General features: G+C 41.0%; 1 protein-coding gene across 8 annotated transcripts in view; it reads right to left on the bottom strand.

The window, feature by feature from the left end:
* Nucleotides 1-3,157: 3,157 nt before the first annotated feature.
* The window catches only part of SUGCT (succinyl-CoA:glutarate-CoA transferase), a 354,560-nt gene continuing 332,686 nt past the window's right edge, over nt 3,158-25,031 (bottom strand). For 5 of the 8 annotated variants that reach the window (XM_085226688.1, XM_085226689.1, XM_085226695.1 and 2 more), the window contains 2 exons: nt 9,166-9,195; nt 3,158-7,350 (listed from right to left, as the gene is read on the bottom strand). In XM_085226688.1, the coding sequence (XP_085082814.1) occupies nt 7,172-7,350; nt 9,166-9,195 (209 nt within the window). In that variant the 3' untranslated portion in view covers nt 3,158-7,171. Of the gene's footprint in view, nt 7,351-8,810; nt 8,878-9,165; nt 9,196-25,031 lie in introns of those variants that run through there. The other 3 variants (XM_085226694.1, XR_014884043.1, XM_085226693.1) reach the window with 3 other exon arrangements.

Raw genomic sequence — 25,031 nt, 5'->3', positions numbered from 1 at the left:
TTTTTTTTTTTTTTTTTTTTTTAATAAGACTTGTTAACTTATCATTGTTGCGAGTCTGAGCCCTTAATTTTTCCAGTTCCCCTGATTGGACATATTGGGAAGGGTTGTTCCACTGAAAAACTCATCTCTGCCATTTAAGTACCAGTGATAATAGCAAAAATATTATCAGCTGTTTTTAGCCTATTCCCTTCAGCCTGTAGAGACATCATATTTTACAGAATGAAACTCTGGGAAACAGCCCTTCAGCCTTTTGTCCACAGTTATGTTCACATACGTGTTCAAGCCTGCATCTTTACTATTTCTTCTGTTTAACACTTATTCAATCCAACCAAAGGGAAAAGACAAAAACCTAACGTCTGCTCCACAGAGCCCAGCGTGTAACCTACAGCTTCAGATTCACACAATAGCTGTAAACAGCCACCGTAGACAGAAACGATTATATAACAAAGTTCATCTAGAGGATGAGTTCAAAAATAGTGGAAAGGAGGAGATGTAGCTGAAAATCCTTCATAATGGAAAATGAACTCAGAAAAGGTGGAAACTTCACAAGGAGATGAGAAAATGTGAAATGAATACCCTTTGGTTCGCTGCCCCAGAACTCATCCTCCCTAGGCTTTGTTCTGTGGAGAGGAAGTAGGAAACAAAAATGAAAATATTTCTGGCATGAATGAAAGCTAAGAGAAAAAGGGGGAAGGGGGGGGCAGAGTGACTGCTAAAATTCCATATTTCCACATCTGCTTTCAATTACACTTATGTCAAGTCATTTTATTATTTGACGAAACCAATCCAAGGAATTAGACTTTTGTCGGATGCCTTGAAATGTCATTAAGTGCTCAAACACAAACACACACACACACACACACAAATAAAGTCACGTTTTCCATTCATTGCAAACGTGATCACCAGCCTGGAGGGCAGCAGTAGGAGCACCAGTAGAGCTACCAGCTTTCAGGCCACCATCTCCCACCAACTGGCTTGCATGACCCTGCCAGGCAAGGCCAAGGCCTGGGTGAGGCTTCTGCTTCTCCCAAACCATGGCTGGGAGGCCATGGTGCGTGTGCTGGGAGCAGCAGGAGGAGGAAGCACTATTCAGGTTGGGCTGGGGGGGAGTGGGGAGGGGGGGTAGGGGAGAAGTGTCCGTTTACAAGTCATAATTTTGTCAACAATCCAAATCTGGTTTTAAATTAAATATTAGCAATAAACTCAGAGAGAAAAGATTTCCAAAATGCATGACAAAGGAAGTGCTAGGAGCATATGTCTTTTCAACAGCTCAACAGATGTCTCTTTCCCTCCCAGTTATCCCAGCCCATCTATTTAAGGTTCTCTATACTTTTAAGAGTTGGAGTCTTCCGACTGCTGTTTGCATACTAGCTTCAGAGGAAATCCCCACAGACCTTCTGTTGCTTTTACACAACCTGAAGTATGGCTTCAGTGGAAGAGGGGGAAGTGCTCAACACCTTCTGAAAAAAATCAGACTCCATGTATGTGCATCACACCAGATTCCCAAAGGTGTATAATGCCAAGGGTCAATTAGTCACTTTAGAAAGGCAAAAAAAAACCAACACATCAACTCAAACCTCTTGTCTCTGATCACTTAATTTGTGGCTTGTTTTAAAAAGCAGCATTGCTTTTCTGCTCAACAGGATTGTGATCTCTCATGATAACAGCTGAGGAAATAAAACCTGCATGTTTCTTTTGGCATTTTCTCATTTCAGGATCTGCAGACTTGGTGACGTGTTTTCACTCATCATGCTGACATTTCTTCACAAAATGCCCTGGCTTTTCAGTATCTTATCAATGAGGCAGCCAGAGGAATTCATCACCAACACCTATTTGGGCCATAAAAGATAATTCTGTTCCTGAAGGTTTTCCTTCCTCTGCTTTACAGACTCCTTCATGTAAACTTTTGCTTGAATAATTTTTTTGGCAGAATAATGGCAGGGATGGTACCTCTTATGTAATAGTCAATGGTTTCCAAAATGAGACTTCTCAACAGTCAAAAAGCTTTTTTCTATACATTTGAGTGTTGCCTATTTTGTTCACTTTCCTCAGCAAGCATAGGCTGCAAATTCTCTTCCAGCAATACTATTCAGGCTACCAGAGTCAGATTTCCCCTCTGTTCCATATGCACTAGCTATACATTCTGCAGCACCCATGCATTCAACAGGGCTTTTATTTTTCCTGCCTTTCCACACTGTGACCACTGCCATTTTCCTTCCAGACATTTCTGAAGGCCAAACTTTGACAGACGCAGATTGTGACAGAAAGATTGATGACAACTGCTCGGCACGTGGAACAATTGGGTTAACCACAAGCAGTAAAATATGGAGCTTAGCACATGATGCTGAAACATATCAAAGTGATACTGCCATCACACTGTTGGGTAGAGCCATGAATTATTCAAAAGCAGTTCAGGTCAGGTGCCTGAGTAAGGGCACAAGTCTCCAAAGAACTATCTCATCTTATATTGGAAAGAAAAAGAGCCTACCCTTACAAGATTTCTGATACACCTTTTCTAAACTGCAGTGGACAACTCAAAGAAAAAAAAGCAATACGTGGTGTGAGATGAAAAATCAGGAGAAAGATGTGGCATTGACATGCATCAAATTTCTATTGAGAATGAGAGCATGCATATATGGTCTAACAATCTTAAGAATGAATAGTGATTGTAGTTGCTTCTGTTTTTTTTTAAATACTGAACAAGGAGATGTGAAGACCTATTAAAAAAAAAAACGCACTGCTTCCAGGTGCCTCAGATACAGCAAGGACTTCAGTGTTACTTATCAATTCAGTTCATGGGTTCAGACCTAAGCCTGCAATGGGAGCTGACCCGTCAGAGATCCTCCAGAGTCTTCCAGGCAGACTGCAAACATTCAGCCAAGGTCTTAAAAATGATACCTCAATGGCATGACTCATACTTGCTCAACAAAGCTCAAAGGTTTTCACTAACCAAAAACTATTGAAGATCAGAAAGCTGTTGCCATGCAACAACTCACCCAGTTTTGCTGATTGTATAGAACAAATACACTTTTCTCTTTGGGGTATGTCCCATCCCCAATTTTAGTATGTATTCTTACATGTAAATCATTAACAAGGCTGCAAAAATTTCAGGATAGAAAAAGCATCCGCAGTTCACATAAAAACATCCAGGCACTAGTAGAAAAAAAGTAAGCAATTGTTTTAATAAAAATTGCAAAAGATATCGGAAGTGGGGGACCAGGAATTACTTAGACACATGGAACAATTGGAAATCATTTACCATACTTGAGATGTTTGTGTGTTGCATAAGGCTGTCTCCGGTTACAAATACCATTGTTTTTGACTGGAGGAAGAAAGGAGGAGGTAGCAATTTCTAATGGGCTCTTAGTAGTCATGCTCATGCCATTTAACTCTATGGAATACTGCATGAACAGTGGTTTAAAAGAAAAAGTACAGCTTGGGGATAGGGTTGAGACACTTCAGTTCCAACGTGACCCTAAAAGCTTGGGCTGCAAGCAACAGAACAGCACACACAAAAGCTACATCAACACAAAAGGGAAAGGGGAAGATGAAGCAATATAAGGAAAAGGAGACAAATAAAAATAAATAAACAATAATTTTAAAAAAAGTCAGGCATAGAGTCCATGAGATGAAGCCCTGGGTGGAATCATGGTCCTTGAGTGTCTGTTGGGTAACATGGCATCAAAGCTTTCTTTGGGACCAAACAAACTGAAGCTTTAAGGAAAAAAAATGTTTGTGGGTTGCATTTCTGTAATAATAAAGCCATGACTCACAGAATGACTGTCAAAGTTATAAATTAGATGGTGATTTAGTGAGTTATCTCACACCTACTTTGGAATGCAGTCAGGAGGAAGAATGCTTTTAAAGGGATGGAAAAAAAAATAGCCATTGCATGACTGAATCTAATGGGGAACTAAAGTTACAGTAAACATTTTTTGTAAACTCTTCTGAGTTTTGGTACACGATATCACACTCACTCAAAGGTATGTGCAGGGTAGGACAGTTCTGAATTCCTCTTAGCAAAAATTTGAGCTCTCACTGCAAAAAGAAAAATTTAAACTGCAAGGCTAACATGCATTTGGATTCAAAGAGGTGCATGAGTTTTACTGTGTTGGAGAAGACTCAATCTTCTGCCAAAATAAAGCTGTGCGGTTCAGCTATGGTTACTGACCACAAATGCTACAGCACTACTTTATTCCAGGTGAGAAGCTGTCCCATTCCCCTGCTGGCTCACTCCAGAGGAACCCCAAGAGCAATCCTCCATAGAGACCCAGGAATGTCAGGAGAGCAGGAACAGGGCACGTGAGCCAAGCAAGGAAAACACAAGTGGGCTGGAAAAAGCCTTCTGCTCCCTTCTAAACCTAAGCTATTGCAGCCAAGAATGGTGCAAGGTGATAATCTAAGAAAGATAAAGGAGGGAATAAGATATTTAGAAGGGTTTGACATGGCGACAAATGTTTGCACAGGGCACAGTTAATACTTTAGAGGTGGCTCAAGCCAGCTAGACACCTATCAGATGGTACAGTTTGAAGGATTCTGCCCTTTCAAAGCTACTCTTGAGTATCTTAAAAATGAAAGAACTTGAGTAGCAATTTCTCTAGCTTCTAGCCCTGTTATCTAAACTGTGAAATTAAAATGGGCCAGCGGAAGAAATGCTGAGGAACTGTGAAGAAAGCTTGACAGCAAGATGGAAAATAAAACCTAAAAAATGCAGAGAATGCCTAATTCTTTGCAAAATAAACATGCTCCCTTGTTCCTGTAACATATGGAGACATCAAAGAAACCTGGGGGTTCCCAATCATGTTTCGTAACAATGTTGCTGCTTTGATTATTTATATGAGTGACTTGACTAAATTCACCTTCCACACTGCTCTCTTTAAGCCACTCGAGATCCGTAAGTTATGAATTAGGTTTTTCTCTCTAAGAGAGCAAGCCATTTGACAAAAGGTGCTGTTCCACGGTCTGTAGCAGCATCAGAAGCAACACATCTCATTATTGCACTCAAATAAAAATATATAAATAGCTGTAGGTGCTGGCATCCTGACTGTCATTATTCGACCTCAATAAGCACACAAGGAGGTGCTCTTCTTCTGCATAATGTCTGTCTTGTTCTATTTGCTTGGGTCCAACCTTGTGTCCAAAGAAATCATTGCATTCATTTTTCATCCTGTTGTACAGCTTACCACCAGTACTCATGTCTGCACTCCCTCACAGGCTGAACACCTTGATGCATTTAGCTCTGCACTCTTCACTGGCTTACACTGAAGGAGTTTGACACAGTGGCCATCACACAGGAAACTGGGGGGCATGCAATGACCTGGACCTTCATGATCCGTGCTGGAGACCACCAAACTTTTTTCCCTCTTCTCTAGCCCAATGAAAACTGAGCTTTTTTCTCAGAAGGCAGTCTTGCAAGACTTGGTTACCAGTCCTACAAGCAAAACATGACTTTTGCAAGTGCAGTTCTTTTCTGATCAGTCAGTATAAAAGTGGCACACTGATTCTCAGCAGATACACTCCCAATTGAACATGAATTCCTGCCTTCTATCATAGGAGTCGAGATTTCAGAGGTTATCGATTTAGCCCTAAAATGTAGAACAACGTTACATAGTGTGAGGTAAATATTATTCTTGTGTACCCATTTATGAATTTGGTCTATCCTACCGAAACCTTTAGGGTTGTCTGCACTTTTTACTGAATAGCAAGTAAAATGCATAATATTCTCTGTGCAGAAAAGATAGCACACCAGCATTAAGCAAGGATTCACCAGTGTGCTATAAATTCAGACACTAACTCAGCCAGTGGCAACATCCTGATGTGCTTATATCCCTGAACATCTAATTTTACACTCTTAGTATAATTTCAGGTCTAAAATCTGATTTCTTTATTCTTACAATGTTCTTTTTCATGTTATAAGGAGTTGGGAAGGCAAATGAAGATTTCTGCTAGCCAGTCCATCAATGGAATGAGGATGCTGGTGCCAGTGAATGGGACATTCTGGGGCTCAATAGGCAGAGCTAAAATCAGAATCCAATTCATATACATATATAGGTGCATCCTAGACCGTTGCTATGGAAATGAAAGTAAAATCTTATGGTTATAAATTGCCCGCTGCCAAGATAGTATCTAGTTTTCACTTGCACATAAATTTATTATTAAAAACTCAGAGCCAGGCAAAGCCCAAGCCTTAAACTCACCTGGTATATTTGGTATAGGCAGTTACAGACTGTAACATTCCCTGGGATCTAGACTCTTCCAGTGCTTAGATTCAGATCTGAAGAACCTTCACACTAGGAGCAAGACCTTAGTTGGGAAGATCACACCAAATGCTTTTCCCCTACACATCATCATCACTAGGATGACAGGCAGCTCAAGGAGCTGCTCAGGTCCCATTCAGTGGCCTTAGGGTTATGGATATCACAGGTTAAGAGACTGTTGGCAAGAAGTTACTTCAGAGTGGCAAGCACCACCCAAACTTACCTATCACCATGTTTTCTCTTTATGCTGCTATGTTTCGCAAAGGATACTTTCCTTCTTTCTCTATAAGATCAGCAGAGAGTTGGGTTGGGTTTTTTTTGGCTCTTTTAAAAGTGTTTTTCTACCTCACCTTCTGCACTGCTTTTCTAACACAGCAGCTTGTTTCCCAGAGAGCCCATGCAGTTTTATGATCCCTAAGAGGTAAAATTTCCTTTTTCTGGTCACCGTATCTTCTCATTCAAGCAAACACAATGTCCTGAACAAAAAGGCAGTTCCATTATCTGATCCACAAGGAAAAAAAAAAAAAAAACAGTGGAGAAACTCTTAAAAGTTTTACTTAAAAAACAGAAGCATCGAAGATAACATTTTCTGTAGCTTTGTGTATAACACTACTACAGTAATACGGTAGAAAACCTGAGAAAAATGTAGAGATGGCAGAGGTCATTTGTGTAAAAGAGGCATTCACAAGCATTACCAGTTTGTTGAATTGTCCCCTTACAAAAACACATAGAAGAACAACAGTTTTGGTATGACCAGAGGCTCACTCTACAGATTCTCACACAGGGGAGCACCTCAGGAGGATACACAGGACCTGGCCTAAGTGGGGGTTTCCTCATTCAGACCAGAGATATAACAACAGGCTTCACGTGCCAGGTAGTTATTCTGACCACTTGGACATTCTCAAGCAAGATTCTCAGAATTTCTCTTCTGGGAAACTCTCTGCTTTGCTAAAGAGAAATTCATTGAGTGGCCGGCATCCCAGATGAACACAACAGTCTTTGGTGCTTCTAGAGCAGGAGATTTCTGTCTTGTCACTGGGAGTAAAAGCTGTTTCTGAAAGGCTTCGGTTCCAGTCCAGTGAAGAAGAATTATCTATTGAATAAAGAAAAAATATACTGAATATTTTATTACGAATGAAAACTGATTTTTCTTCTGCATTCCTATCTTTCTACCTGGGCCAGCTTGAGCTATCCTACATTACAATTTATCATTTTTACAAATGGCACTCACAAATCTTACATAGATGAAGTAAATAAGTAGGTTGCTCTGAAAGTAATGTCTCCTAATTTATTTCCGTGGAAACAACAACAGAACACAATAACACTATTTGATAAAGCAAATTCTCAGCTACTAAACAGTATTTTCCAACACAGTCACCACAATTAGCTCTGCATTCTCACCAGCGATGAACAAGGGCCTACATGCTGTGTTTGCAAAAATTTGCACCAGTGGAGGTGTCACCACTGCTGAAATGCACTGCCCACCAACTCACTGTGATCTCATCCACTGTTTGGTCTCCATAAACATTCAGTAAGTGTCAATGAATGCGAATGGCTGCCATTGTTTCTGCATGGAAGAAGTGATCTTTTGCTTCATACACACTTCCATGTCAGACAACATTTGGGCAGACCGCCCCTCTGCTGCCATCTCTCACACAGCAATAAAATGTAATGGAAATATTGGTGGGAAGATTCAAGCCCTGCTGATATGCCACCAACATCTGCCTCTGATGTTGTGGGTCACCATAATAAAATAGGAGGCATTGCTTACAGAGCAGCCCTCATATGTACTCCTGTAAATAATGACACAGGAATTAGTCAGGTATCTCAGCAGCACTGCCTATATAAGTACCTGCATGCATGTAGATAGGCCACAGCCCTATTTTAACTCATGGAATTTAAAATCTGCACCACATAACAATGGACTAAAACATAAGGCAAATGACGTGAGCTAAGGATGGAGAAACAGCCTTTACACTCAATTTCCTGGCTTTCCTTGGTTTGCGTCACACCTTTAATGTTATTTCAACATTGCGTTTTGTCCTCTAAATTAAATGTACAGTAGGTGTTCTGTATTTAATTTCCTTACTGTTTTTTTTTTTTTCCCCCCTCCTAAAGGAAAAAGAATGGAAGAGATTCATGAAAGGTTATAAAACACATATTGTGTAGTGGAGAGGCTGGAGTAGCTCTTTTGGAGCCTTTTCATTCTCCTGGGAAAATATGTAATTAGGTAGTTTTTTAACATGTGTATTATGTACTGAATTACATGTATTTATACATTTCTCAAAGGAGTATTGCTTACACAATAGCCCGGAGCAACTCTTTTGGAGCCATTTGGGTCTGACATGTAACTATGTACTTAAGACTCATTTATAGTAAATTTTGTTGTGCCTACATAGTAGCTTTTTATTTTTATTTAAGATTAATTTCAAGGCCTGTGAAGAGTGCTGCGTTGACAGACCTGGAGACTGCTGGCTTCTGTTTACTTACAGAATTGGAAAATGGGGGTGATGAAGGTGTGGGCATCCTCAGAATAACCCCTCCAAAATTTACCTTATTCCTGACTTCAGATGCTTCCCAAAGTAGATGGCACTTGATTCTGATTCTGCCCGAAACTGGACTAATACAAAAAATAAGTTCACATAGGCTGCTAAGTATTTGCCATCTGCTAATCCAGAAATTATTTCATTTTCTTTTCTTTTATATACATATACACACACATACATATATATATCTTTTCTGGAAGAAAAGAGAGTATAAGCCAAAATAGCTTTCTCCTAAAATCATAAACAAACTCCCTCCACCCCCCAAGTACAGTACAGCTAAAATACGACTTAAAGAGATACTGCCAAGAAAGCAGGGAATCAGCTGTAATGTAAATGCAGAGATAAATATATTCCCAAATTACCTGAAGTGCCAAGGAGGAAAATGGCTTGCTCTGAAAGAGAAACTGTAGTCAGCAAGCAGCACTAATGGACAAATAATAGACATTAATACCTATTGGGATAAATAAATTAAAAGTTGCTACCAAAATTCAAATGAGTTTGATCCTCCCCCAGTGTAATCTCATTTTGCTTGGAGCTTTCTGTTCTGTTTTGATATTCCAGAAGTTCGTGTCGATTTTCTTTTTTAAATAGTCATACTTAAACCAAAGTATCAGACAGTGTTTTTTCAGAAATATTAAAGTAATCATACTTTTCCCCAGTAGCAATTTTCATTTAAAAATAGTAAAAAAGACTTTTTCAGTTCTTTCTCTTCTTAATCACAACATAAAGTAGAACTCAGCCCAAACTGTGAAGAGCTTTAAAACCTTACTTCTTTTCATTAACAACGGGCTGTGGGGGACCAAGCGAGGAGGGAGGTTAATGATGGAGGTCAGTAGCAGAAGTTTTTCATGCTGTCAGAACAGTGCTTTCTGGAGCAGCAGTAGAAGTGCCACACACATTTTTCTCACTGCTGTCCATCAGTGCAGTTGCTTTTCTGTTTGCAAAACAGTAGCAACACAAGGAAACGTGCCCTGCCTTTTCCCAGGTTTCAGGTTAGGAGAACATTTAGGGAAAAGTAATCAAAAAGCACAGAAAATGACTATAATTGACAAATCACTGCCCTGGTACCACCGTCATCTCTTTTTAAGGTTGTGTTTAGCTATGCTTTTTGCAGTTTAATGCTCAGAACAGAAGGTACCTTTGAGCACAGAGCATACAGCGAGTTACAGCTGACTCAAATCAAAGCTACCAAAGTACAGCGTGTCAATCTGCTTCCCGGAGGCTATTTCTGTGCCTCCTTCAGCTTTTTCTCCTCAGCTCATTCTTGCAGTGAAGAAGTCCAAAACCAAGTCTGCACGTACATATTTGTTAAGTCTCAGAGAAGAGATCCTAAAATATCACTGATAAATAGAGGAGCATACCTTGAAAGTTGCAGCTCAAATGGCCAAAGGTGCAGAAAATATGTAACAGAATATAGCGGGTGTGACAGGCAGAATGCCAGGCTGAAAACTGTGAGCCTGGAGTCCTGGCATCATCGTGCCAGCCTACAGATCTCCAAACCCTCGATGTTTCCGTTCCTTTACCTGTCAAATGTGCATCATAGTGCTATTCTAGCTACAGTACAGAAGGAAATGTGTAATCATGAACATCAAATTTAAAGGTTGTATGAATTTTTAGCAGCAGCAAGAAACCATTTAAAGTTCTGAAAAGTCCTTTTTCTCAGTACTCTACTTTTGAGATACTTCTGACTTTTCCAGTCAGGAGAGCTGCTTTTCTTCCTTCAGACTGCACTATTACAAGTCCAGTTTTGTATCCCTTTCTCACCGGATAAACCTTACTGATACTAAAGCCCCAGAGATATGCCAGTTAGGCATTATGGCCATCGACACGATTATATACACAGGCACAAGGACTGCTGGAAACTTCCCCAGATCCTTCAAGGACATTATTAACCTGGCCATAATTTAACACTAGTGTCTTCATTTTCAGCAGAAGGCTCTTCTCAGGGCTGGAGACCACCACCAGCTGCAGGACCTTCTCTCCACCAACACGAAGGACCAGAAGGAAGCCACAGCCATTCCTCCTGGGGCTCTGTGGGCACTGGCACCATGCAGCACAGTCCCTCTCCTGGTCCACAAAAAGTACTGTCCTACTGGACTGCATTCTCAGGATTTCACTATACTGGAAATCAGGAGGTTTCTATCCCTCACTTTTGAACCTATTCAGCGCCAAGTTTATGCCCACTTGTTCTTATGCAAATATTGCTCTTGGGCTTAAACAGCTTTTTCCCCCTCTCTGGCATTTAGCCCTGGATGTATTTATAGAGTGCTGTCAAGTCCTCTCTCAGCTTTATTTTGCTAAACTAAACAAGCCAATCTCTTGGTGTCCCTTCCCATAAGATAGGCTTCACAATCTTTTAATATCCTTGCTAAACTTTCCATACATCTGTTCTAGCTTGAATTCAACTTTAACATAGTTATTAAAAGAAGTATGTAAGATTCTAAATGAAGTTTCCTGGTATTGTATACAATAGTGTCAGTGCCGTGCCCAACATATTTTGCTTCCCTGCAGTTTTATTGCTGTTTCATAGCTACTACACCACTAGCTAGACTAGGATGGACAGAATTAACTGTGGAGGTTTAGCCCTCGAGAGGCAAGCAGCACTGTGAGTTAAGCTCAAGCTTACAGGGTCTTTCCAGTCCCCAGCAGTGCAGCTCCCTAGCAGGTCAAGGAGGCAGCCTCTTCCTCACATCTGTGCTGCAGATCTCGGTGTTATGGCCACCACCAACTAAGAGATCAGAAAGCAAGATGCTCAACCGAGGCTGACCTTTGTCTCTCACACAACCCACCATCCAACTCATAACATCTCAGTATACAGCATTTGCTTTTGTTTTGAAATGAGAAAAATGCCAAGTTATCTGCAGATACCAGGCCTGATTTACCCAGGGCCACAGATTCAGACAGCAAGCAGCTCAGCTCACTGCCCTCTGCACAGAGGACCACTGCCCTTTTACTGCTGTGTCGACATTCCAAAGGCTGCACTTGTGCTTCTCAGCCTTCCAGCATGCTTCCTTTCAAACCACAGCTGAGCTGCAGGCACTCTGCTCTCAGCTGCTGCATGCCAAAAAAATACCCCCCCCCCCCCCCCAACTCTACAAAACAGTCAAATAAAAATTGTGCAGAAGCAAGCAAACAGCATGCTTTTTGTGTCACTCTAACTGGCTGTGACAGCTAGGCAACATGAGCAGGGTAGCACGTGGCATGCAGATGCCCCATAGTATGGCAGCAGGACAAACCTGAGAGCTACTGATGGTCGCATCTCTCTGCCTGCTCCACAGCAGTGCTCAGCACCTTGCAGCATTTTGTCAGAGTTGCAGATGCCTCCCTGAAGTCAGTGCCCAAAGCAGGCAATCTCAGCATCAAAATACCTGTCGCCACCCCTATTCTATGGCTCTTAAGCATCTGATGAGCGTTTAGCACAAGTAAATATTTCTTCAAGCATCCTCAGTTTTTCTTACATGTGTCAAGAATGTGAGTGTCTTAACAGGACTTTCTAGATGTTTCTTCATACTTCACACTACTGTTTTTTCCCTGTGGTGGTGACAAAGGATGCTCCAGCCCAATATGCTGGCAACACTGGGACAGCTGCAGCCTGTGGCTCTGAGGAGATAGAGGAGGCGAGCAGCTAATGGTAGGCAGGAGATAACATAACAAGAAGAGATACTAAGGCTCTGTAAATTAAGAATTATCGGCACAACTTGATGTAGTCATTACTCAATTGCCCATTTTTCCTCTTTTCCATTTCATTTCACCCTAGTTTATGCAATGTAGCTTCTGCAGCACACACACCCTGGTTTTTCCACAGATGCACACAGACACGGTGTCAGCACAATTCCCCATTATCCTTGATGTTTTTACAGGCACATATTTTTAATAGAAGGAGCTAAAAGTCTTTCTGACATACATTCTCTTTCGTGAAGGATGCAATCCTCACATTAGCCTTAAAAATATATCAACAATATGATACTACTGATTGGAGCTGGACTTTGCTTGCAGGTTAAAAATCCTTCCTCGTCTTCCCATTGAATTTCAGATACAAGCATCCCACCTTCCTCATACATACAGGTCATTTCCTCAAGACACAGACCACCTTCTTCTCCTAAACATTTGGAAAGCTTTCTCACATTTAAGGGCTCAAAATCAGAATCCCACTCATTTGCTGGCTTTCTCAAATTTGTAATGTCAAGCGCACAGCCACGGGTCTTGAAAATAAATGGAAATATATTGAAAAATATTATAAGGGCATAAAAGATTAATACATAATTTCAGGGCAGAACTAAAGAGATCATTTGGGCCTCGGTTGTGCTTTTCTTATTTTAGCACAGCTGGACTTCTTTCAAGTGTAACTTTAACTTTCAATTTCAACATCCCTTTAATGTTTTACTAATGTTTCATCAAGTTGTGTAAACACATAACTCTCTCTCATTTTTTATTCTTAGAACACATGAAGCCATTCCACAAGAAATTCAAAGAGTCAGCTGGATCACCAAGTCAGCAGCAATTCTGGTAAGCAGAATTCTGGTAAGCAGAATTCATCTTCGAGTCCTAGATTCTCTCATCCATTCAAGTAAGATGTGCTAAGCACAGCAGCAACTTTGCATTTCCACAGCACGACTAGGTTGCTCAAGCCCCACTACTACATGCAAACATAAATCCTAAGAGAATAGCAATTAACGGAATGGCAGCAGCAAGTTACCAATGAAAATACCACACCGGTGGCTCTCTTAAGAGCACACACTACGGCAGAACAGTTGCACATGCATTGAGCACTGAGGGTAGCAGTTGTCGAACCAGCCTGTAAACCACTGACTCCAAGTTATATTTCAATGCTCACTTAGGTGAGCACTGAAATCCCACTGAGCTTGGCACATTTTACATGCTCTCAGTGATTACGTGCAACTCTTCATACACAGATTTTTCATAATTCAAACCTTACAATTAAATTTAATTGGGAAACTCAACGTTGCAGCATGAAGCTTTTCCACGAAGTTGTGACAAAGGATTAAAATTGTGAGACACAAGAATTTCAAATTTATACACAGGCATCTTGCTCTTTATTCATCCTTCCTCTTAAATGAATAAATAATGACCAGGATTCTTTTCCACTCCCTGTTCCTGAAAAAGAAACCTTATGGCAAAGAAACTTGCAACCTGCCTACTCGCATGGCTTGAAGTGTAAATTTCCAACTAGGAGAAATCGCTATTTGCTCTTCTATCTTAGAGTCAGTAAAATGAAAGGTTTGCTATCAACTTAAGGGTTTTGTATTGTTACATGTCTGAGTATATGCCTCATCCTTCCTTGACCAGATCACAAATTTAAAAGGTCTCTGAGGAATTAATGGGGTTCTTCAGCCCTTGCTCCTCAGCAGGGTGGAGAGGGAAGAACAAAAATTAAAAAAAATCCAGCTCCAATTCTAAAATCAACAATTGCTACTGCCATTCAACCAAGTTTTATAAACGTTTTCCTAGAGCAATGTGTTATGAAAGTATTTTAACACACTTGCTGAAGAGAGTTCAGATACTGAACTAATCTGATTCCCAGGTTTTGTTCTCCTCTATTTAATTTTGGACCGCTAAACTTCTCGCTCCTCTACCAAATCATGCTCTCCTCTTTAAAAGACATTAAAGGGACAGATAACGTAACTAAGGAGTATATTTTTTTCAGCATCAGGGATTTAATTGGTCAAGCAGCACTAACATGAGCCAAACTTCCCAGAAAGTTAGAGATGTTTTCAGCCACAGTATCTACTACTCAGCTTATGGGCATCTCCACTGAGAACAAGCAGGCTGAATCCAGGTCACAGGTCTTAGGCACACTGTATTATTGCTACTTAACTTATGGCCAGCAGTTGGGTAATGCTTCTCCTGTGAGATGAACAGTTTTTGTGCAGAGTTTCTAAGTTGTGGTTTGATATAATGACATCCTTTGTTTTTAAAGGGCATTCTGATAAAGTAACTAAATGTGCTTCGATGATAAGTAAAAATCCAGTAAAAATGGACCGTGCCTTTAAAGTAAGTGTACATGTCTGATAACAGTTCATAAAATAATATTGTTTTTCCTTTTCTCAATAGAAAGAAATGTTAAAATGTTAACAGGGAACAAGCCAAAGACAGGAAGGGAAGGGATGGGCCAGGGATTCTTGGGATGTCAGATTTACTGCAAGTGGTCTCTATTCTCCACTGTGGTTTATTCCAGAGCAGGCACAAAGGGTAAGAATGCTGAACAGAGTGGCTGCAGAGATAGCTGATGATACAAGAAGCAGGCTTTGTAAAATGCTCCGAATAACCTCGTATTTTTATGGTTTCCTTACAGATAGAAAAGATTGTCCTTGAGCAGCAGTAGCGGTGGATAGCTGCCACATCAATAGTTATCATACCAAATCCAAGCTGTTTAGCTTCATTTAAACAAGCTAGTTTTCTAAAGGTTTTGTTATCCCTTCAGCTGGAATAAGAACATCTCTTATTTATGTTAGCTTTTGTGTTATGCACCATGTGGTGGTACAGTAAGAGCGTTCCATCCTAAAAAGCTTACAATATAAATAAAAGAGATACAAGGAGATACAGTTTTTTCTTGCTTCTAGCAATACATAACCAAGTAACAGGACAAGCAAGAAGCTTGCTTAAGGTCATATAGGATATCTGTTGCAGAACTGCAATTTTTTTGAACTCAGACCTGTCACATTCTGCTGTAGCTGTCTACCAACAGGCTTGGTGTCATCCCTTGAGAGAGATTAAAGCCATCATTGCAGGTGCACTGACACAATGTTCTTGCTGTCGTAACAGATCTCAATCAACTCTATCCAGATACAGCCCCAGGCTTATTGCTGGGCATAAAGCATTAGCATTATTCGAAGTTCCAAGTGAAACTGGCTCACAATGGTTGGCTAGAAGTCTATGCAAGATTTAACACTTAGCTTCTCTGCAACGATCTCCTACCATTAAAAAACCTGGGTGCTCATTTCCAATCCCAAGCATAAGAATTGCTCTAATATCTTAATTTGAGCCTCAACTTTGCATCTTAACAAACTCCTAATCCTAGAGGTCTGGTCACTCCCTTGTATCTGAGTATTTCATGGATCACCTTTCACAGTATATAAGCCAGAACAGCATAGGGTTCGTTCCAAGGGCCGTAGCTGTCACTGAAAGCCATATGAGAAAGCAGGCAGTGATGTGGGTCCTGTAGGGGAAGACAGCCCATCATGCTCAGCAGGTGAGAGAGACAGCATTGTCAGCGATACTGAACAAAAGAGGAGGAGCAGCTCTGGCAACCACACACACAAGCCCCATGCTCAGCAACTAATGTTTGGCAGGATCATAGGAGGGAAGAGTCTAACATCTTCCTTTCTTTTAGGGAACATCTGTGTGTATGCCTCTAACTGTGAACCCAATGCAGCAACCCAAAGGTAGTAAGATGTGATGGGACACAGCTGGAATCTCAGCATTAACCAGAAACTACATATTGCAAAAGTGGAAAGCTGTCAGTTAGGTTGGTTGACAGCCTCAGGGATAGAAACCCTTTAAGCAAACTCAGTGCTATTGAGCCTATGGGCCACAAATTGCACATGAACATTAATTAAGCAAAACATCAAGCTGTTAACATTTTAACAGTAACTGTGGTCCTCTGGGAGGCCTTGATTCCGACAGGGTTGGTCAACAGTTCCATCAGGACCTCCTTTCCATCACACCATCATCCACTGGCCATGATGCCCCTTGTTTCCAGCACAGATGTACTCTCTATGCTCTATTTCAAAAGACACAGTGGAAATACAGATATGTGTGCTGCTTCCACATGCCATTAATTATCGGTCATAAAATAACTGAGCATTTCAACACTCTGGAAACTATCTGAGAGTCAGTCGGTGAAAGCAGGCCTATGTCCACTGGCTTTGCAGAACCAGGGCCTTCACTGTAGACATGGGCAATATCACAGTCGTTAAAAACAAAGCTCAGTTCTGCAAAGTTCTACTGCACTCAGAATTTGCTTGAAAGAAAGTAAACGTTGACTGTACATTCTATTACAGCACATAAAAATCATTAAAAAAAAAAGAAAAAACAGAACAACTATTACATATGTACTTCTTACAAAAAAAAAAAAATCAGAGCTAGCAAAATTCACTGTAAAATATATTTAAAAATCATTACCACATTCAGTTTAAGAGCAGGACTGACATAAGTGCTAGCACAAAACGTCAACAAAGCAGAGCATAAATCTTTCCAGTCCGGAAAAGACTCTTTGGTAGGTTATTTTTTTTCCTACAGAGCAACAATGTAATCTTCGAGCAAACAGAGAAAGTGAAGGAATGATTAACTGAAGACCAGGCTGATTCTTCACGAATGTAATTGCATTCACCTCCTGGAACTATCAGAATGTATTCCTTTCCGTGGTCTTCCTGTTATTTTAGCTTCTGGAAGGCATTTGGAATGATATCTTTGCATATGCTGGTATTCACACACACGTATGTATGTGTGGAGCAGGAGGGTTCGTGCCTACACCAGTTCACAGGGATGCAGAGAGGTGCTATGTGATGACAAAGTTCATTTCTCTTACTTCTGTAGTGTGTAGGATAATAGCCGTTGTCTTTAAGGAATGATATGAGGCTATTCTCTGGGATGGTGAGGAGATGAGGGGCAAAGCACAAACCCAAAGGAGAACAGGATGGTAAAAATCTGGAAGACTTCACCCTGGCAAAAACCTGTCCAGAAATATGGGCCTCAGTATCAGCCCTGTATGCATTTGCTGAGGAATGCAGAATTGTTTTAGCAGATCTTTGTATCCCCAGCAAGCTGCTGTCTTCAAATCTCAGGCTCTAGGACTTCTCCTAGTAAGGAACTGGGCAGCCTTCCTGTGATTATGGGAAAACATGAAGCATGGGAAATCTCAAAGCAGCAGGCAGAAAGGGTTTCGCAGAGAAACGGAGACAGATCTTTATATAGGCCCACACTGAGCCAGGTATGTAAACATTTGCACAGCTATAAGCTCAAGGAACACTCCCATTGTAATCAAGGAGATCTCTTAAACACGCTTACCGTGGGGCTTGTGCTTACATACCTGGCATAAATGGAGACAGAACAGCCACCACAGGGCCCGCTCACAGGGAGGTTTGTGGTGAGAACCAGCAGTGAGCAATGGGGCCACAGACACAGGCCTGCGTTTCCAAGAGTGGCTGATAATTCTGGATGGCCAAGTAGGGTAAAGCTGATATTCAGAGATACTAAAATAAACAGCTAAGAAACTTTAAAAATCTATGTATATGTGTGTATTTAAATATTTATATATAAATAAAATCAGGCCGTAAGCTTCAAGATGGGAACTCACAACTTCTGAACCTAACAGCATCTGCTGTTACAAACTCGAAGTAAATGTCAGATACCAATGTTTCTTACGTGCTACTTAATTTAAAAGGAAGAGAAACAGTATTCATGCATGACTTCAGTCATTCAAAAGATTTCTATGCATTCCCAGCAAGAACCTTACCTATGCTCCAAGGTTTAGAGACTCTTAAGCTTTCATTTCAGTGGCTTTTTATTTGTACAAGAACTGCATTTCTGCACGCAAACAAAAAGCTGTCATGATCTCTACAGCTCTGGTAAGTTGACTCTCTACTGTTTAAGTATGTCCTATGCCTTACTCATAGTCTGTAGCCCAGGGCACCTCAGTGCATAAGCCATTCATTCTACGAGAGGAACCTTTGCTCTCAACAGCGTAACACCAAGGACACTAATAGAGGAATTAAAAAAAAAAATCACAAATAAAGTAGAAAATCAGGATTCATCAGTGAAACAAACAGATATATTAGTTAAATACCGTGTAGCATACTGCATATCCTAAAACCCAAACAAACAGAGCTGTGAGCCATAGTTATCTCTGTGCAACAGGAGCAAAACTTTGACCGTTGAGTTTTACCGATGGAAATACTAAAGTTCATATGAAGTAAAAAGAACAAATGGTGGATAACATACCAGAAAAAGAATAAATTAAAATCAACAGGCATATGGAATCCAAATGTGGGAGTAAAACTTAAGAGTTAATTATTAATATATGGTAATATTTCAGCCTGCAGTCCAGAATCTTCAAGTCAGGAAGAATCCATTATCAGCCTTGAAGAACAAGATTAATTACATGCACCAGACAGATTTATGTCATTATTTGACATGAAGAAAAAAGAATACACCATATTACATCATCCATTACTTAGTACTTATTTTCTAAAAAAAAAAAAGGGTGAAAAATAAGAAGAATACTTAGAATGGTATTTTAAAAAACAAGTTTTGCTTGTTTTTTAGAAATTCACTTTGCTTATGGAATTTCTTTGCATCATCAGAAACCATTAATACAGTTTGAGTTTCTTCAAGCATTTGCTGATTTTCATCTTCATAAAGAAACTGCTTTACATGCATTAGGAAGTCTTAAAAAAACGTTTTTCCTGATCCTTCTTTGCAAACTCCTTATTTTAACATGCAGAATTTTTTTTTCTGCCTCCATAACTCTCACCAAAATCCATTCTTTATCTTAAGCAGATAAAGTATGTGTTAAAGTTACAGCACCTATCTTGCTCTTCTAAACACATCATTTTCTGAAAGCTAACAGATGCATCAGAAAGAATAACAAAAAACTGAACTTGAAGAAAGGTTTTCAATGTTTGATCTCAGCATAGCATTGTCATTAGCTCCCTTGCAACCAACCAAATGAAACTGTGCTCCTTTTTCAAACAAAACTCCCATCATCTCTCCTGTGAAGGAGCTGGGGTTGTTCAGTCTGGAGAAGAGTGAGTAGACTTCATTACAGCCTTCCAATACTTAAAGGGAAATTATAAGCAGAAGGGAAATCAACTTTTTACATGGGTTGATAGTGATAGGACAATGTGGAATGGTTTTAAAATAAAAGAGAGAAGATTTAGATAAGATATCAGTTTTCCTCTGAGAGGGTGGTGAGGTGCTGGAACAGGTTGCCCAAAGAGAGTGTGCACGTCCTGTCCCTAGAAGTGCTCAAAGCCAGGTTGGATGGGGCCCTGGACAACGTAATGTAGCATTTGACCTAGCAGTTGGCAACCCTGCCTGCAGCAGGAGGTCAGAACCTGATCATCCCTCAGGTCCCTTCCAACCCAAGCCATTCCGTGATTCTATGATCTACACTGAACTATGAAGAGTGGAGTGTCACAGTTAAAATCTGTTAAGTTATATGGCTACATCTGTTTAGGTATTTTCTCCTACAAGTGTGGTCCCAATGTTCCCTCTAGTTATGAGGTATCTATTTTCAAATTAGAAATGTTCATTAATAAGAGAGATGGGAGAGCTTCACCATGGTATCGCTGTTACTTCAGTGTTGACCTGTTGACAAGGTTGGGTGTTTTTCCATTCATGGCAGCAAAGTGGGAAGAAATGTGGGGAAGATCAGAGTTCATGGTTCCACTTAAACAGAATGTCCCTGGCTGTTTTCCATAGGAAGGTTGAGTTTGTGCTCATCAAAGATTACTAAGAAGCTGTCCTGGATGATAGGATGCTCCTATCTACTGGCCAGTGCTGCTAAGATATATTCCCAACACACTGGAAAGTGAAAGACCACTTATTAGTGTGATCGTTTTGAAGAGCTATGCTTGGTTCAGCTCCCCAGTGTCTCAGCTTTGATTCAGCAATAGTTAAAGAAGCTAGAGGAATGGAGAAAAAATTCTCTTATTTCAGAAAAGCTAATTCCTGGAATCATTGCTGCCAGGGGGACAGAGCAACAGAGCAAACAAAAAGGGAGATTCAGGGTAATACTTTCCTATCAAGTTGGCATGCACCCCAGAGATTATTCAGCAATTCTCTGGGATCAGCTAATAAAAGACAGCTGTGGGAACGTAACATTGCCATTGTAGGCATCAGCAACCTTGTAAATACCCAGTAAAACGACTTCAAACTGAGCAAAAAACATGTAAGCAGGCTGGATTCCCAGCTGGTGTGAACTGGTATAACTCCTCCTACAGAGAGCCAGGCTTCTTGCTTGTACATTGCTACTGAGATCATGCTCCTAGGTCATTCCAGTTTTCTGCAATGTGGCAGTGTACAGACACTGCAGAAATCTCCCTTGGACATGGGGGCAGCAAAAGTGTTCCCTAGCTATTTTTGACTGCGTTATGGAAGAGGAACTGGCCGAGATAATACACCCACAGACTGCACCAGTAGCATTCACCCCTTATTGACAATAAAAAGGTGGCAAAGGAAGATTAGCCATAAGTTAACCACATAGGATTCCCCCTGGTCCCATTAGGCAGAGCTGAACTCCAGGATAAGAAACTGAACAGTTAAACTGCATTCCTCTCTTAGTACCCAATAAAAGAAAAGTCCTTGTCTTTAGCCAACTGAAAATCTACAATTCTGCAAAAGTGAATTAAAATGGCTGCAAAAGAGCTTTTCTAGGGCAGTTTACATTAGACAGATTGCAAGAACAATAATGCTTTCTGTGAACCTTCCAAATTATCACATTTCTTCTTTTGACAACAACAGAAAGCATTCAGAGATCTAAGGGATAAGTCTCAGTCAGTTTTAAGGGTTAAGGATCTGAAAGAGGAACAAAAGAAAAGAAAAAAAAAAAGGAAAGTAGTCAGATCTTCTGAGTGTAGCCCAAAATCATACTGATAAAAGAAATCAGATCGTTGGTAACGAAGTCCAAAAGCACAACGAGAAGGATAGCCAGTGTTCTCAGAATTCACAGCTGATGAACTAGCCATTCATATTACTGTAGTATCCAAGTGAAATCATGATCTTATTATGTTATTATGTTATATCAAACACACAGGAACAGGCAGTCCTTGCCCACAGGACTTCCAAGCTAACTGGATAAGCCAGAGAGCAACCACCAGCAGCCCTGAATGGAGCAGGTGAGCAGTTCTCTCCCCCAGCAGCAATCACTAGTCAAGAATTTCTCAGTATTTTCTTCAGGTAAGATACCACTGCTTTCAGAGCTGTCAGAGTGTGTCCAGAGGAGGCCACAAAGATGATCAGAGGGCTAGAGTACTTCTCTTATGAAGTCTAAGGGAGCTGGGCTTGTTCAGTCCAGAGAAGACTCTGAGGAGACCTCACTGAAGCCTTCCAGTACTTAGAGGGTGCTTATAAGCAGGAAAGAGACTGATTTTTTACCTGGTCTGATAGTGATAGGACAAGCAGGAATGATTTTAAATGAAAAGTGGAGGCTTAGTTAGATGTTAGGAAGAAATTTTTTACTCTGAGGGTAGTGACTCGCTGGAACAACTTGCCCAGAGAAGCCACTGATGCCCCAGCTCTGGAGGTGTTCAAGGTCAGGCTGGATGGAGCCCTGGGGAACACGACCTAGTGGTTGGCAATCCTGCCCATGGTAGGGGGGAGATAGAACTGGATGGTCTTCAAGGTCCCTTCCAACCCAGCCATTCTATGATCCAGATCTTTTTACATGAATATTCTGTGGCTTGGCAGGATAAGGTGTGAGTGCAACCACAGACCTTCGGCATGGCTCATACTCCAACAGTTTTGTTGTCTTGCTGTCCCAAAGGCAGGCTATCAAGCTTGAGAGTGAAATAAATCACAGAGCAGTTACCGCTAGCTGCTTGCAGATTTGACATGACAGAAGGGCTCAAACAATACAACTAGCAGCCAGAAGAGCTGCCCTGCCCCACAACCAGCACTCCCCCTTTGACTCTACATAGCTTAACTAGGCATTCCAGCTGTGCTGGACTGAAATTCAAGAGGCTTTTCCTTTACAAGAAACAGAAGTAAGGACTAAACCACCTTTTGGTCTCCAAATTACTCCAGAGGGCCTTACAACTTCATCTGGATCCCCAGATCACCATTCCCAAACCACTTGTATCCCACATCTTCTCTGCAAACCTACCTCTCCCCTTCACCAGATGTGGGCTCTGTGGGTTCAGCTGGTCCCTGACCACCATCATGAGGGACACAAGGGGCTGTGCCCTGCCCTGCCCCTCCAAATGCTTCTCAAAGCAGGGCACCACCACATCTCAAGGGCAGTCCTGATATCCTTAATAATGCTCCTTTTTGGGGGCTGCTCTTAAAGGAGCACAGCAGTTGCTGGGGCACCCATATCCCAGCTGCTCCTTTGCAAGAAAAGCATACGTGCAATGGTAGCATTGTCTAGAAACATAAAAGCAAGGAGATTTTTCAGATGGGAATTTCTAAAATGAGTATCCATTGAGCCCAAATACTTCCACATACTTCCAGTTTCTTCCTAACATTACATGGGGAAAAAATACATTTTTGATGTGACAGGTTAAAAGATGAGTTACTGACAGTGTTTGAAAGGCAGACTGAGTACCTGATTTTTTTTTTTACTTTGGAAACTCATGCATTTCACACTTACTTGCATGAATACTGAACTAGATCATTTAATCTGCATGGTTTTCTCTCTCTTCACTTTTCAGTTTGAGAGTCGATTGCAAAATTGGATATTTTCCAAAGAGAATCTTTTTTTTTTTTGAGGGGGGGATGGAATTTCATTAATTAATTAATGAGCAAGACATAAAGGAAAGCTTTAGCCAGTGTTGGGCTGTTTCAAATTTCTTCTATATTTGAGCATGCAAGCTTTCAATCCACTTTTCATTGGTATCTACTTCTGGAGTTCAAATATTTCAGTATTTCCTGGAATGCATATGAGCATTACAAATATAATCAGACTGAAATCCACTTTCAAAACATTTTGTCATTACTGATCCAGAGCTACTTTTAAGTGTAGGCTAAATTCCACATTCAGCTGTGTCCGGGAAGTTCAGCGGGTTCCATGCGCGCACCTTGAAAGCAGAAACAAACCATCTGAAATTAATGAGATAAGTGTGGGTCCTGTCCTTCTATCTGGGAAATGTGGAGTGAAAAGTTCAAACCCAAAAGCTACTTATAAAATCAAGACCATTAAGTAAATGCTGAGCCAGAATGTATCAAAGGCAAAAGAAGTAATTCCATGTGCTCCACTTGGCACTGGATCAGGCCCTTACTTTCAAATTCTGAAGGGTGAGGAACACGGAAAAAAATGCAGTAATACCTTCTGGTTTCCAAAAGGCAAAGTCTGTTGCCCACTCCTCTAAGGATGTTTCTGAAGCAAGTGATCAGAGCATACATCTCCAGCTCAGGGAACAGATGATGAAGGACTACCTCGTTCGTTTGAGTGCATTTTCCAAGACTGGGATAACTTTTGTCTGCAAGTTAGTTCTTACTAGGCTGCTCCATAGCCTGGTGGTAGAGGTAGCTCCATTGGTGCTCCATCCATGTCCTGTCTGTGTGATTTCAGCTCTCTGCTTGGGAACCACTTTGCAAACACAGTGACACAACCACACAGTGCTTAAGGCTTTCCTGCATCATTTCTGAAATCCCTAGACAGGTTACCGCCAAGTCTGTCAGTCTGTCCATGCCTGCCATCATTCTCCACAGCATTAATGCTGCATATCACTACTAGAGCTTAAGTGACCAGAAGATCAACCATAGTAAGATTTTTGCTAGATTTTTCACAGTGATCACCTGTCATCGTGTTTTACTTTATAATTTTTCCCTTCCCTTCCCTTCCCTTCCCTTCCCTTCCGTTCTGTTCCCTCCCCTCCTCCCTCCCCTCTCCTCTCCTCTCCTCTCCTCTCCTCTCCTCTCCTCTCCTCTCCTCTCCTCTCCTCTCCTCTCCTCTCCTCTCCTCTCCTCTCCTCTCCTCTCCTCTCCTCTCCTCTCCTCTCCTCTCCTCTCCTCTGTCTTTTTTTTTTTCCTTTTCTTGCCTTGTCCTTTCTTTTTTTTTTCACCTTGTACGTAAAACCATATTTTTTTCCATTTCCTCTAATGCTGCCAGTAGTCCTTCCTGGGAATATACATCACAGCTAATCTGCCTAACCTTAAAGTCACTATCCCAGTCAGAAAATGAGATTAACTTCCTGAACTTTTTGCAGCCGCTGCCAGAAAGGCCAAACTCTAACAGTTCATGATCTCAGTTTTATATGTAAGCAATCACTAGGTACAAAGATACTATCTGTTTATACCAAAATGATCTGTGGAGGTCTTTCACAAGCCCTTTGGGGATGCTTCACTCTGCTTCAGTAAAGGCAGATTGGGAAACTGCGGTTGTTCATATTGGTTTTACGGGAAAAATAGAATGTCCTCACTTTGCAAAACAATTTAACTTCTCTGCTGTGCCGCAACACATGCATACTAAAATCAACACAATGGCTCTGCAAGACAGACAATGGATTCCATCTGTCTAAACAGAGATGGCCTCCATTATCAGGTCAGC

Source organism: Meleagris gallopavo, chromosome 6 (assembly GCF_905368555.1).
Source record: "Meleagris gallopavo chromosome 6, MGAL_WU_HG_1.1, whole genome shotgun sequence".
Lineage (NCBI taxonomy): Eukaryota > Metazoa > Chordata > Aves > Galliformes > Phasianidae > Meleagris > Meleagris gallopavo.
This window is presented reverse-complemented; position numbering and strand designations above follow the sequence as displayed.